The sequence below is a fragment of the Macrosteles quadrilineatus genome, unplaced genomic scaffold, assembly GCF_028750875.1.
Source record: "Macrosteles quadrilineatus isolate MER2022 unplaced genomic scaffold, UCM_ALF_1.0 Scaffold_2__2_contigs__length_208266976, whole genome shotgun sequence".
Lineage (NCBI taxonomy): Eukaryota > Metazoa > Arthropoda > Insecta > Hemiptera > Cicadellidae > Macrosteles > Macrosteles quadrilineatus.
In genome coordinates, this window is record NW_026542595.1 from 58,912,579 (window position 1) to 58,928,095 (window position 15,517).

At 38.8% G+C, this 15,517-nt stretch overlaps 1 protein-coding gene across 1 annotated transcript; it reads right to left on the reverse strand.

Annotated features, from left to right (window-relative positions):
- Nucleotides 1–5,382: 5,382 nt before the first annotated feature.
- On the reverse strand, nucleotides 5,383–6,670 carry LOC128984250 (zinc finger protein 787-like). Its single transcript, XM_054403552.1, has 3 exons — nucleotides 6,505–6,670; nucleotides 6,006–6,151; nucleotides 5,383–5,802 (listed from the first exon to the last, which is right to left on the reverse strand). Exons 1-3 carry the CDS (start codon nucleotides 6,668–6,670, stop codon nucleotides 5,383–5,385), a joined length of 732 nt encoding a protein of 243 aa, XP_054259527.1.
- Nucleotides 6,671–15,517: the final 8,847 nt, after the last annotated feature.

Sequence of the window (15,517 nt, forward strand, 5' to 3'; positions counted from 1 at the left end):
CCCTTCAGAACACCTCCAATTTTCCAGTCTGGTATTATCTCTATACCAAGAAGATTGAGAGCTTCTGGAAGCCAATTTCGACATGCCTTCTGGGTGAAAAGTTTCTTGTCTTGGAAGGTCTCCTTGCCGCATTCCATCCAATGAAGGATACAGTAAGCGATATCTATTTCGGCGATTGCGTCGGTTAAGACTAGAGTCGCTAGATTGCACGCTCCGAGAAGCAAGAGTGGGAGAATTGACAAGCTCGATCCCTCTCTCGTCCAGGTTATCACATCGTTTTGCTCGAAAAACGGTGGAACAGTAACTCCCCATAGCAAACCTCTTATATAGCGCAGCAACAAATGATCCCTCCCCTTTACAGCGGAAATTGCAAGCACAGCTGTCGCGACCTCTCTCCAAATACTACCAACCCTAGCTTGATAACCAGATTTTTCCAAAAGTCTTATCAGAACCTTGTCTCTAACTGTTCGATCGCTGGGATCTAGTCGTTCAATCTCTCTTAGGAAATGACTAGCATCAAAGGTCGGTATGTACTGCCAAGTCGTTTTTGTAAATCCACCTTCACATTCAGAATATACAAGAGCTCCGGGAACTGTTCGAGGAGGATTCTGAACCCATCTAGGAATAATAAGATCAACCGTTAATTTAAGTCCGCATCTCGAAATGCCAGTGATTGATTCAGATACACCTGGTATTAAAGATGGACCATCCTTAATATATTGAAGCAAATTTTCCCTACGGCTAACACAGTGTCTAACTTCTTCCAGCGCTTGTCGATCAACAACCCCACCAACTAAGTTCTTCACAATCCACTCACAACTATCCATTCTTTATAATTACCCATTTTGTATATATACACATACACTATATAATATTAACACTTATAGAAATGTCCCCCTCGTGGGCCCATCTCCAATTTAAAATTACGATTAAACTAAACTTTTAATCATCTTGATCCTTAACTTTAAACCATCTTGATCTTTGATTGTAATGCTATTGTAATAATAATTTAATACACTAATAATTGACTATAAATTCTTCTAAATTGTTCGCTTAAGTTACTAGACTAATCCACCCATAACCATACTTGACTTCGGAAGCAAAAACTTTTGTAACCTTTTTTTTTTAATTTTAATAGTTATAGGTTAATTGAACTAAGCCCAGGTTAACTCAGAGAAAGGGGGGGGTTATTACTGAATGCTTTCAAAGAGTCACAATGTCAGAAAGGATCCTCTTCGGGAAGGCGCCACCTTGTTTACTGCGGAACGTCCACCGGCCAACAAGGAAGTCCAATGGCAGTACAGGGTTGAGATTTAAGGGTTTACCCTCGAGGACCACTTAGCTTATCATTCAGACTCACTCATTTACTAAGCCTAGACAATTTAATGTGTTAATGTCGCTAATGGTTTTTTGCATGAGCGTGAGGAGTAAAATTAATTTGTAAGGGAGTGACTAAAGTTTGATTTTAAACACAGTAGGAATATTATTAATATAGTGAAAACACAACAATTACAATTTGAATTACAATAATTTAATAAGCAAATTAAGATTTAAGAGGATTACAACTCTCCAAAGCAAGATATTGACACAAAAGTTAACGATAGTCGAACAGATTTCATATCATAATTATGGGATAACAATAACTCAAAGCTCAATCAAATATGAGTTTAAAACATAGTTAAATATTGGTGGCCACCTTAACTTAAGTTGAATAACCCTGTCTAACTTATAAATAAATTAAGACAAATAGCAATGAACAGTAAAAGAAATACAAGTTAGATACCGGTAATAGTTATGAGATCAATTTGTCCAAAAAAAAAAAGAATTTAAAGTGAAGTTTAGGATAACTTAATTGGTCTACTAAGCGGTAAGGCGTATCAGGTCCTTTCACAACACTGTATTTGGCGAGACAAACAGGATTCCAGTGCGGTTCAACTAGAAGGGCTAGAAGATAGGCAGGCCTAGTCTTGTATAGGTGACCAGGTCTCATCCAGCAGACAAGGACATCTCACGAGCCAGCATGCCCCGCACATATCCCTCGAGGGTGATTCATTTTAAGTAAATTTAGTTGAATTTAGATGACATCTCATTCTTGATTAACAAAAAAAATCAACTTCTAATTTTTTTGTCTTCGTCACAAAATCATGGCTAGAGGAGAAGAGGGAGGGAGCGTCGGTTTCAGTCCACAAATCCATCGAGTTTCATTATTGAGTCCAACCACCAATCAGAGGTCTACAACTTTATTGATTGAGTGAAGATGGGATGTAGCAACCGTTGGAGCGAAGAGTATGAAGTGGTAGAGGCGTACTATATAAAATATTTTACAGTGACGAAATTAAATTCAGAATGCGGTCAGGCAGTCGATGCGCGCTTAAAGACTGAGATGAAATATTTAGCGGGTGAACTAATATAAATTATGGTATGATCTAAAGTGATTATTATTTCCAGAAAGCCTGTTACATCTATAATCTTATAATTCTCCATGTCTATGATCCTTGCGAAGGTCCATCCCGAGTCCATCCTTTCGCACGCCTCCTTTTCGTCCACCATCTTTTGAAACAAATTACTGCACAGTTCGTCTATGTCGGTGGACCGGAGAACGGCGACATTCTTGGTCTTAAAGGCGCGTTGACACGTTTGGTCGTGAACGTTCGTGAATTCGCAATCTAACCACAGGTTGGTCTTGACGGCTGTCACGTGTTCCAATATGCGGTGCATAAGCTTTACAAGATCCTCAAACAATTGAGTCAGAAACTCCGGGATAGTAAGCCGAGAGGGTGCTTCGTCGCGTAATCTGTATGTTTTTAAACGTCCGCGAAACGCCGTCTCGACTTCTTCAAAATTCTCGGGTGCAATATTCCCCGGAATGTCTGACGGTTCGTCACTACCACTACCACTAGGGCTGTAGCTACTACCTTGGCTGCCTAGGCCTCCATATTGATTGGATGGTCCCGCAGCTGGTGGAGGCGGTGTCGGTGGTGGCGGCGGGGGTGGTGGAGGAGAATTCTCGGTGCCCCATTTTGTCGATCTCTTCGACCTGCAGTGAAACCGAAAATATCTGTTCATGCTGTACTCAGTTTTGAACTGGTGGCCGCACTCAGGGCACCGAAATCTCTTGAAGGATCTCATTGCCGGACAGTTGGCCTCCATATGTCTCCTAAGACAAAATCTTCTGGCAAAGGCTCAACCACAGTCCGGACAAACGAATCGCGTCGCTGGGGGGGGGGGGTGATGGCTGTGGGGGTGTCGGTGTCTGTTGCTGCTGCTGCTGCTGCCATGGATGCCAGAGTTGATTGTAACGCTCTGAAATTCAGCAACGCCTACATACAGACTAGCGGACTGATCACCCGCTAAATATTTCATCTCAGTCTTTAAGCGCGCATCGACTGCCTGACCGCATTCTGAATTTCATTTCGTCACTGTAAAATATTTTATATAGTACGCCTCTACCACTTCATACTCTTCGCTCCAACGGTTGCTACATCCCATCTTCACTCAATCGATAAAGTTGTAGACCTCTGATTGGTGGTTGGACTCAATAATGAAACTCGATGGATTTGTGGACTGAAACCGACGCTTCCTCCCTCTGACTCAAATCCAATACTGGCAATACTTGATATATCGAAGTTTAAATCTCTTTCTATCATATCATCACTGCCATAGTAGGCCAAGAACATATCATCACCTTGAACTCTCAACGACTGGAGAGTTGAGACGGAAGGGTTCGGTCTAGAAATCATCCTTTCACAAATCGAACCAATAATGCCTCCTATTAATCTAACCTTGTGATGAACAGTAGTATACGCTAACCCAGAAGGAAAAGTTGGATCCTTGGTCGTAACGTAAGGAACCACATATCCCTTCACCCTTGTTGACTGTGGCTGAAAGTGCATCATCACATCGCTCATTACCATCTCGAATGGCGAAGCCGTTCTCCTCTCTCGGCCACCATCGCAATTTATGACTTCCACCTCGGCCGTCGAATAGCATAAATATGTGTCCTTAAAATATTGACCGACCATTTGAGAAGCGAAGTCGAGGAAGAATGTCTGTGACACCATCTGTACACTGGCGTCAAATCCTGTCACATCAAGTCCATTCAGAACCACGTTATCCTCACTACTCCAAAATAACAATAAACTGATATCCCCTTAATGACCCTGTTGTTTCCCAGAAGAAGCATGGCCTAGCACCTTTTGGAAAAGTTCATAAACTCTCAAAGCTGGCAAAGAGCCTAATAGTCTCTCGTTGTTCACGCCGGCTACAGCTCTTTGCCTACGACTAATCTGCTCACGTTTTACCGCTTTAATGGGAGCTTGAAGGCCTCTCAAAAATCTGGTACGACTATTAAGGTCTTCCTGTTGAATAGTATAAGCACCTATTCGCTTTTTAAAGAGCTGGTTAACTTTAGGACTATATTCAGGTCGATTGTAGGTGTCTACCTGTTGCCTACCAGCCGAGGAAGTCGTCAAAAAAGGAAGAATTTCTTCGGTCATATTTAAGCCACGTAACTCTGAGACCCATTTAGGGACAGCCCTCTTCAAATACTTCCAAGTTGGCACAAATTCGGCGACGCTCTCTAAATCGTAATGAAGGACTTGCCCGGTCTCCAAAGTTAACAGTGGTGCTAAAGTCCCTAATACTCCCTCGGGCGTCTTTGGTAGTACAGCTGCATCTATCGTCAGCTCTGAAAGAGAAATATAATACGTCCCGTCGTTCGAAATTATTCGGCTTGTCTGATATCCATCCTTGATTCTCTCCAAATTCTTCAACTGTATCATATTGTCTATTAAAACGTTCAGCGGATGACTGAGTCTCTCTCTCCTCTTGGATTGAGCCTCCGGAAGGGTCTTCGTCACTACCCTTGGCTCCTTCATCTTTTTCTCTTTGATCCCCTTCAGAACACCTCCAATTTTCCAGTCTGGTATTATCTCTATACCAAGAAGATTGAGAGCTTCTGGAAGCCAATTTCGACATGCCTTCTGGGTGAAAAGTTTCTTGTCTTGGAAGGTCTCCTTGCCGCATTCCATCCAATGAAGGATACAGTAAGCGATATCTATTTCGGCGATTGCGTCGGTTAAGACTAGAGTCGCTAGATTGCACGCTCCGAGAAGCAAGAGTGGGAGAATTGACAAGCTCGATCCCTCTCTCGTCCAGGTTATCACATCGTTTTGCTCGAAAAACGGTGGAACAGTAACTCCCCATAGCAAACCTCTTATATAGCGCAGTAACAAATGATCCCTCCCCTTTACAGCGGAAATTGCAAGCACAGCTGTCGCGACCTCTCTCCAAATACTACCAACCCTAGCTTGATAACCAGATTTTTCCAAAAGTCTTATCAGAACCTTGTCTCTAACTGTTCGATCGCTGGGATCTAGTCGTTCAATCTCTTCGGCTGCCACCGCCTCTGTATTGATTGGATGGTCCCGCAGTTGGTGGAGGCGGTGTCGGTGGTGGCGGCGGGGGTGGTGGAGGAGAATTCTCGGTGCCCCATTTTGTCGCCCTCTTCGACCTGCAGTGAAACCGCAAATGTCTGTTCATGCTGTACTCAGTTTTGAACTGGCGGCCGCACTCAGGGCACCGAAATCTCTTGAAGGATCTCATTGCCGGACAGTTGGCCTCCATATGTCTCCTAAGACAAAATCTTCTGGCAAAGGCTCGACCACAGTCCGGACAAACGAATCGCGTCGCTGGGGGGGGGGGGGGTGGTGATGGCTGTGGGGGTGTCGGTGTCTTTTGCTGCTGCTGCTGCCACGGATGCCAGAGTTGACGCGGCTGTGGCGGCGGCGGCGGCTGTTGCTGCTGATGTGACATTTTAATTTATTATTCAATTATGTTATTAATTTATTTTTTTCTTTTTTTTACTTTAAGTTAATCAAGTTTAATTTTTTTTATTTATTTATGTTTAAGATAATTAAGACTTTTTCACAAATAGGATATATATATTTTAAGTAAAAATAATAATTACCGATAATAGAATGGTCGGGTGACGAGTTGTGGTCTACATTGTCGTCGTCGACGTCGTTGACACTGTCTCCTTTGGAATTATTGTCAACTGTGGCAGCGACAGGAGAGGGTGACAAAATTCCCGACAATGGACCAGCCGTTATGTCTGCCTCCTCCTCCTCCTGCATACTAGCAGAACGGCTCTCTGAAATCAAATGATCAGTTTCTTCAGTCGATTGTTAATTTATAGCAGTTAATTGTAAAGAACAATCGTTATTGAAATAAATCCAATCATAAAGATATTTTTTTAATTGAAAGGAATCGAATGAATTTATTAATAAATAATTTATCTATTTATTTTGGAAGAAAATTTAAATAAATATATTTTTTTTGTAGATAATAAACTGAGTAGAAAAGAATATTTTATAAATTGATTTATAAATAAAATTCATGTTATAAACTGAATAACAAAGAATCTTGAATTGAAACATTAATCTATTAACTAAATTTATCTATTATTTTTTTATTTAATTTATTTTTAAATCATATCCTCATTACCTCCCCGAACATTATCGAGGAGCATCTGACGAGCCCCGTTGATGTCTTCGTCCTCGCTGAGACCGGCCCATTCGTCCAGGGTCGACTTGACGCTGACGAGGTGGGTCACCCGAAGATGATCCCGAAGTTCACGCCGGCTCCCGAACGGTCCATGCAGCACCGACATGTGGCTGTCTCAGCTTCTATAGTAAACAATAACGATCCCCAGAATAGTTAATGTCGTATATTTTGAAAGAATATTTAAATAAATATTTTCTTTTGACCTATTTGCGATGAGTTTTCTTTGTTAAAATAAATTAATTCAATTATGAGCCATTTATAAACCATCTTCTCCTCCTTCAGATGTAAAAGAATAATTCTATCCTGTCATCGTAAAAAAAAAGAAATTGGTCATTAAAACGAATGAATGGATACGATTAACTTTATTTCATTTATTTATTTTTTTATCTTATTAATATACAAACCTTCAGGTTCTAGCTGACTATCGGTAAGCATAGGCACGTCGAGCAGCTCCTCGATCGTCCCCGATGCATTGTCGTCATCGTCGTCAATGAAAATGACGTCATCATCACTCTCCGGCGACTCAAACCGTTGAGGGTGAGTCTGCGGCGGAGTTGGTAACGGACCACAGTTCGACGCGTGAGTCACCGCATAGTGCTGTCGAACATGATCACGACAAGAAAACGTCCTGTCACAACATTCACACACGTATCCACCGGTCTGTAGGTGGACCGTGTGATAATGGTGCAGGGCGTGTTCATGACACGAGAATGGTCGATCGCACACGGGAAACACGTTCGGACCGATGTACGTCGCCGGCGGTGGTGATTGTACGTCTCTGTTCATCTACAGCAAGACACGCAACAGAAATAATAATTAATTATTCATAAAAAAATTAAATAATATCTTCGATTATGCCAGTGTAAAAAGAAAAAAGAAATTAATACCGTATGCAGTGTATAGTAGCCACTCAGTTTGTTTTACACTATTTATTTATATGATTAAAACTGTTGCAATAGGAAATGTCTACTCACTGTTCTGTTAAGTGACAAAGAAGGAAAAATGAACTTTTTGCTGCCAGAAACGAGAAAATGAAATGTGTTTTTCATCCCGCGCGTGCTTTGCATGGCACATGGGATTATGTAATTAATTTAAGAATTGCATGAATAAAATTGAATTGAATTGAAAACATTTTAACTTATTTTTAATGTATATGTGTTAAAAATATTGTTCAAAGAAACATAGGAACGTTTAATGTGATTCGATGATTTTGCAATATGATAACGTCTCGTATTACGTACAGGATTACTTCTGTAAATAATATATATTTATCTTTAAAATAAAATGAATTAACAATATTAAAATATTATTCAAAATAGACTCACAGAAAATTAACATTGACTTTGACTAGACGTTTACGCAATATGATAAAGACATGTATAATAATTACAACTGATTTTAATGGATTACAATTTGTTTAAAGTACAATAATATAAAAATATTTTTTTTAAATGAAAATTAATAGACTCTTAAAAAATAAACACTGCCTTTGACTCGATGATTACACAATATTCCAAAGGCCGTTATTATAATTGTTAAATCCCCTAAAATGTGTAGTAATACTATTATACACTTATTATGTATTGATATTAACTCTAGTACTTACGATTTAATCAAAACAAACACTTGGACAACACTGTTCACTGTTTTTCCGTTGAGCGTGGTAGCTAAGCAACTCACAACTACACTCAGCGAACTCCAAACCCTAACTGAAGCTCCTGTGGCAAAAGGCAGAGACACGACGCACGGAGGGTGGAATCTTCCACGAAGATCCAGTGGTAAACAACACTTGTTCCTTTGTCGGCGTCAATCGACGGAACGTCCTAGAAGGTTTCCTTTGTTAGTGAACTAAACAAAGCTTTTTAGATACTTGTCAAGATTCGCTCACCTTCGTCAAATGTCCAATGGTCTTACTAAAAGCTTTTAGAAACTCAAATAATGGATCCGTCAATCACTCGTTAAGTGGATTTCTTTGTCTGTGCCAATAGGCAGAGACGACGCACGGAGAGCGTCTCAAACGTTTGAGACGAGCGGCAGCCGCGTACTTGGGATGTTGCGTACCACCGGCAGACACTAAGTCACCCAAGAATCCGACTCCCGAACGTAACGCCTCCTTGCCGACGGTGGTCACGCCGGACTTCAGTAACGGTGCCACAGAACGTACGAGTCCGGTGAGGAAACTGCCGATACCGTGTCCACGCTGGAATGCCGCACCTCTGTACACGGACGACACACCATGTCGTATACTTGGTGCGGGTAAGGTTTTAGACTTGGTTTGAGCGATTTTCATCCTTGGAAGGTTTTTTGAAGATTTCTTGCCTTGTGCGGATAAGGTTTTAGACTTGGTTGAGCGATTTTCATCCTTGGAAGGTTTTTTTGAAGATTTCTTGCCTTGTGCGGATAAGGTTTTAGACTTGGTTGAGCGATTTTCATCCTTGGAAGGTTTTTTTGAAGATTTCTTGCCTTGTGCGGATAAGGTTTTAGACTTGGTTGAGCGATTTTCATCCTTGGAAGGTTTTTTTGAAGATTTCTTGCCTTGTGCGGATAAGGTTTTAGACTTGGATGAGGGATTTTCATCCTTGGAAGGTTTCTTTGAAGATTTCTTGCCTTTAGAGGAGGATTTACCCCGAGCCGTGGACTAGGACTTTTGTTTCATCGAGGACGTGAAATTTCCGAGAGCGGTTCGAGTTCGTTGGTAAAAGACGTTTGAAGACTTTTCCGGACTGAATTTATTTCACACGCGTGGTGATTATATCACTGCGAGATATAGGCTTTACGTTTTGATGAAAATTTAATTTGGCCAACTAACACCGCGAACTGAATTGATTTGCACGACTCGACTTAAAAACTCACCTAATGGTCTGGGAGGGAAGGAGACACCGAGCCAGCTCTGGTTGGAGTTTTCCCCCATCACTTCGTAGGGCATAGGGGATTGTGGGTACGTCGTCTATTGTCTAAATCAGTTGAATAGGTTTTCGCGGTTTCTCTTATTTGATGTTTGTTACATCAAATTCAGTACAAAATGCCCCCCAGCAGAAAAAAATGGTCCGCACGGCCGAAGGACAGATCGACGTATTCTTTCACCTCGGAACATTTTTCGCCCCCAGCCAGAAGATCACAACAAGAAACACATAAACACAATAAACAACAATTATAAATAACAATGGTGGTAACAAAGTGCTATGATATGATTTCCGTTTGGAGTGCGATGGTCTTTTTGCAGCAAAAATGGCCAATGTACAGTTGTCCTCATGGCAACACAAGGGCGTCCCGCGCACAGAACCACACTTTGATGTGTTACTAATGACCATCTGCAGAGTGCCATCATGAAGAGGGTTGAACAGCTGATCCATTGTTGTGGTCCTTAGGTCGAGCAATGTAGTGGCCGGGCGGGTCGGGGTGGCGCAACAGTTGGTCCCGTTTTGATAATCGGTGATAGTAATGCGATAAGAATACGGTAGCCTTTTTGTGATAGATGGACGATATCTATTTTGTTATTACTGTATTTCTGTTTGAAATATTTCAGCTTGGTTGTAGTAAATAAATGGTTGGAAAACTTATGGAATTGAAGAACTTTGATTCTGGGCTGATTATGATGTTATTGGATGAATATTGATGTTTCCGATTTGGTTTTGATGATGTGGATTTTTATTGTGGGTGGGGGGGGGGAGGGTTGAAATTAGAATGTCTCTATTGCTTGATTTGATGGCTTTAGTGATGGTTTAAAGGTTTGATTTGGGGGGACTTGTTTGAATATATCATTTATTGAAATAATGATGAAACGAGTTTTATGAAGGTATGCGTGTTAATGACAATTTTAAGTTTCTGGTTGTCCAGCCGCCTCGGGTCCCACTTGCGTCAATGTCAACGCTGGAGTCTTCTAAGGTCCAGATCTCCCACATTCTTTAATTTCTTTTGTAGAACCTGCGTGTGGGCACAATACATCGTTCCGGAACAATGCATTGTAATGTACTTGCACCACCCGAAAATGATTTAAATTACTGAGTTTATTTTATCTAAATGACTTAAGTCAAAGCCGTGAGGTCGATGCACATTTTGCACATCACTAGTAATAATATAGTATTTTTTTTTATTTTATTCTTCAATTTTAATGTACATTGTTTAAGGAAAGATGAAGACAGACATTTAATACACACTTAAATAGATATGTACTAATTCTAATGATATTACAATTTTTCGACTTTTTATTTCGGCGTCCAGATTTATGTAGCGTTGGATCAGAATTCTCATTGTCTCCAGTGTGTCAGTTTGGCAAAAAGTGCGAAGCTTCCATTCAAAGTTGACATCTGTAATTGCAGATATCAACTGTTCTTCGCTCATTGTTTACATTATTTCCTTTTCAAAACGGTTTTCGACATCGTAAACGGCTTCAAGGAGAGATGAGTTATCGATTGATTATATAATTCTGTCTTCAGCTTCCGCCAAACAGCAAGCTTCCAGCAACCGCTCATCATCAATGTAGTTTCCAAACAACATCGTCTTGCTTATTGGAGTGTTGGGCGAGGGATAACATCAAGATATAAATGCTTCCTTCTCCCCTCCCCCAAACTAAACTCCCTACTATTAAATCCCGCCCAATTTTATACAATTTGATCATTGGTCAGATCTTTCCCCACTATTAGATCATTGGTTGAATCATTCCCTTCTACCAAATCAACCATTTATCCCTCCCATTATTTAAATAACCTTTTATTTCATCACATAAATATCTGAATTAAAACCAAACACCAGTCTGGGCTTTACTTTCATGGTATATACTAAGGTGCTGTCACATTAGCGACAACTTCAAGATATATTAATGTAAGTACTTAATATTTTATATTTAACCTATATTATACAAGTTAAAGGATTTGTTTTTACGTTGTTACACGTACGTATTTACGTTTTTACGTCCATATTAAATACGAAGCTATTATTTATTTATTTCCAACGGACATCTCCATTTTACAGCTACATATCAAAACAGATAGCAGTTATGTTGTATTGGAGAATGTTATCTCATGTTCTATCTTAAAAGATGAATTGGTACTTACTACTGATATTGTTGGATTGTTCAGATTTCCCGTGTTTTGAATGATCATTGGTCAATAAATATTGCTCCATTTCATGTTCACTACTTGGCGTTAGGCAGGGTACATGTACTTCTAAAGTATTGTACGTTTGTGTAGGAGTAGGTGTCAATGTCTCTTGATTGTTATTATTTTCTGCTATTTTATTACCAGTCATAATTTTATGAAGAATCGGGCAAACTATAAGTTTTTGTATAACCCCAAAAGGTAAGTTATAATGTTTTTTTATGTAGGTCTACTGATAATGTATATCCCAGCGCACTGGCTAAATAATCTTGGTAATATCTTGTAGGCTATAGGTAATAATCTTGGCTAAATAATCCTTGGATGATTAGAATGAAGCCAACTAAATGTAGTGGCTTGGTGGCGTAGGTCATTGTTTGTTAAATGCTCTGGTTTGTCAAGTTAAACTTTTTTGGACATTATTTTAAAAGATTCATTTGGTTTGATTTTCTTTTCAAAACTGACCCCAAACAATGTGTCACTAGTTATCCCTACTTCATTTATATATGTTAAAAGACAATCCATTGTGTGTTTCATCTGCGGTGTAAGAACCATTGGGACTACATCCAACTTTTTCCCTGGGACGTAAAATAAATGAAACTTTTTGCACATTGATATGTCTTCATCACTGAAATCCTTGTTTTCACCTTGTGCCATTCCGATCAGTTTATCATGACAATCAATATTAGTGTAGTGTATTAAACGAACATGCTTAAAATCTACAGCTCTCTTCTTATTATAAGCATTATAAGAGTAACCAGCATACGGGTGAGTTAGTCGTAATGTTTGTTTTTTACACCTTCAGTTTTCAAGTTAAGCATACACTCATTATTATGATTTCTCTATAAATGAGGCCATTTTGATTGTATCAGTGTCACTAGTCATTTTTTCTTTCCTTGATCTACATTTCTTTTGCTCTTTACAGCATATCCTACCAATGTTTGTTGGTATCACCTTCCATTGCGATGTCATGAAAAATAGAATATCATCTATTGATATTATAATGTTCCTATCTGGTTGGTCTCTTGTTATCTCGTTTATTGATATTGTTTTATTTGAGACACATGTACAAATGGGCCATTCCACTGTCACGTACGGGACATTTTTACTTGTTATAAATCTCAATAATATAAGATAACTTATATTTGGACCACTTTTTTGTTGTTTTGATTCGTTATATTTAAAAAGGTATATAACCAAATAAGAATGTGACTGTAACGTACGGGACAAGTCAAGTCAACTAGTGTCTTAAGGTGAATGAATAAATTTGAAATATCAGCTAAAATATATTTGGAACTCTAACTGTAATTTTTGTGCATGATCTATAAACTACAAGCTCCATAACTACATATTAATTGTTATAAAATAGTCAATCAATTCCCTCAAAAAAATGTTTTTCTCCATGTCACGTACGGGACAGGTGTGTCACGTACGGGACTTCAGCAACAAAATACATTTGGGAGTTTATAAAACACAAAGTTTTTGTGGAAAATATAAAAAATATGAAGTTTTATTGATAAAAATATTGAATGAAACTAAGAAAGTACATTTTTTCCTGACATACAGTTAAATTGACACAATGTTTGTTGAATAAATGGTTCGGTAGAAAAGACTTAAAAGGCAAACAGGAAAAAGGTATTCTAAATTTGGTAGCCTAAATAAACATTTAAACATATGTTTACTGAAACTACTAGACATCTGTTGAGTCCCCTACTGTTGACTACTTCTAGAGGGTCAATTTCTCTTAAAATATCTTCCTTAGAATAAAATATTCAGTCGGGCAGATGAGGCCACTTGAAGTGATTCAGAAGGCCAGTAGGAACCATAACTGAGACCTGCACTTTGTTCTCATTTTCAATGAACATGATTTCCCCATGGTACTCTTTCCCATCATAGGTAACAACTATCCAATTACCAGGAACTAAATTGATAGAAGTAGGCCTAACTTTAAAGAATGGTTCAACTATGGAGTTTGAAAGTACGTTCTTTTTTGCCGCTGTAAACAGAAGTACACTAGTGCGAGACCACAAAGTACTTCGTATTTCGTTCTGGTATTCGGAACTGAAAGACATGGCGAAATCAATTTGAAGTATGCGTACCGCTACATTTTTTTTGTCAGTTTCAAATTCACTGTGCTGAACTCTTTTAGTGTTGACGTGAAGCATCATTTGGGGTAAATCTTAAATTACCATTTCATGTATGTCACCTAAGTAATCCTCATTGATCATTAACTTAATTTTGTTGTCGTCAACTTTCCTCCACTCCTTCCAATTTACTTTAAAAGTCACTCGGAAGTAGCATAAGCTTTCCATTGGAACACTTTTCGCAGAGGTTTTGCCAACATAGTGAATTCAAACTGTCGTCACATAAGAGATTTTTCCAGAAATCGTTGTTGTAGGTGTACTTCAGTGCTTTCAGTTTCAATATAAAGTTCTCATGTATCCTACATTTACACTGCTCAGCAGGAGTTTCTTTCAGTAGTAAAACATTGTTTGGCCTTAAGCTGCAGAATTTAGAAAACCCAATCTTAATTTCTTGGGTTTCTTCCTTGAAAACAGAAAATGCTTCATGCAGAAACATGGTCTTGTAGTGACTCTGTAACTTCTCTTTTTCCCTTCCTTCCAGACGGTTATGGCATCTTTTATACCAAGGCAAGTATAAACTATGTCTGGCCTGTAAAAAAAGTTTGTAACTGTAGCTTCTTCAATTCGAGTTGGCCTACTACTAGTCCCTGCTATGTTTTCTTCCATTGCATTGGAAAGCGAAATACCGACACGTTTAGCTAATCATGTCACTACTGCTCTCTGCTTCCGCGGTGAGTTAGGCAAGGATCTAACAGTTCTCCACACAGCTTTTGACAAAGTCTGCTTACAGCTGTATGGAGTTGCAGGTGAGGAATTGTTGGAGCTTGTTGGAGAAGCAACGTTTGATAAATTTTTATGTTTTGCCTTTGCTCTCTGAAGTCTTTTTCTATTGCGTTCATACATTTTTTGCGCAGCTCTTTCTTTATCCGTCATTTTTTCTTTCTTCTTCTGCCTGAACTCTGCAATACGTTTTCTTTCCTTTTCAAAATATTCATTGGAATTAACAGCTTTCTGTTTTTCTCTGATCTTTTTCATTCTTGACGCTCTTGTACATTTCAAAGAATCCATGGTTGGCACTAAAACCAAAAAATAAAAGTCAGACAAAGATACTGACAGCTTGATGAAATTAGGCCTAGGCATGAATTACAACTCAAAATATTACTGTTTGTAGGCTTAAGCCTGTTTTTCTACCAGACTTAGGCAGGCCTACTAAATGTGTGTACTAAGAAAAACCTCGGTGAAAATTTAAATAAGCTAGGCCTATGCTTCTTAAAGCCGTTTCCTTATGGCCCAACAAAGGCTAACATAAAATTTTATATAGCTATATGGTATAATCTAAATGGTAAATAGATCAGTAATAGACGGATATGTATTTTAGTTTATTATTCCACCCCATAAAATATGTAATTTATTAATGAGAACTAAGTAAACATTTGTCTCGTGCGTGACGTCACGTATCGGACAACATTTTAAAGCATGAATTTCCATTTTCTTAATTGCATGAAAAATATATACAAAATAAATAAGATAGAAAGCAACGTAAACTGTTTGGATATGATCCCAGAAATATTTATATTATATCACTCTATAGTAAATATGAAAAATAACCTATTAAAATAACCAAGAAAATTCGCACAGGCGTCGCTTTGGTCGTTTTATGAACAGCTGAATTTAAACCATGGTATGTTTAAAAATGCAATATTTTCATCCCATCGCTTTTGTGTTTGTGAATGAAATATTTTAATGCTACAAATTTCAATTAAGTTATTAGTCAGT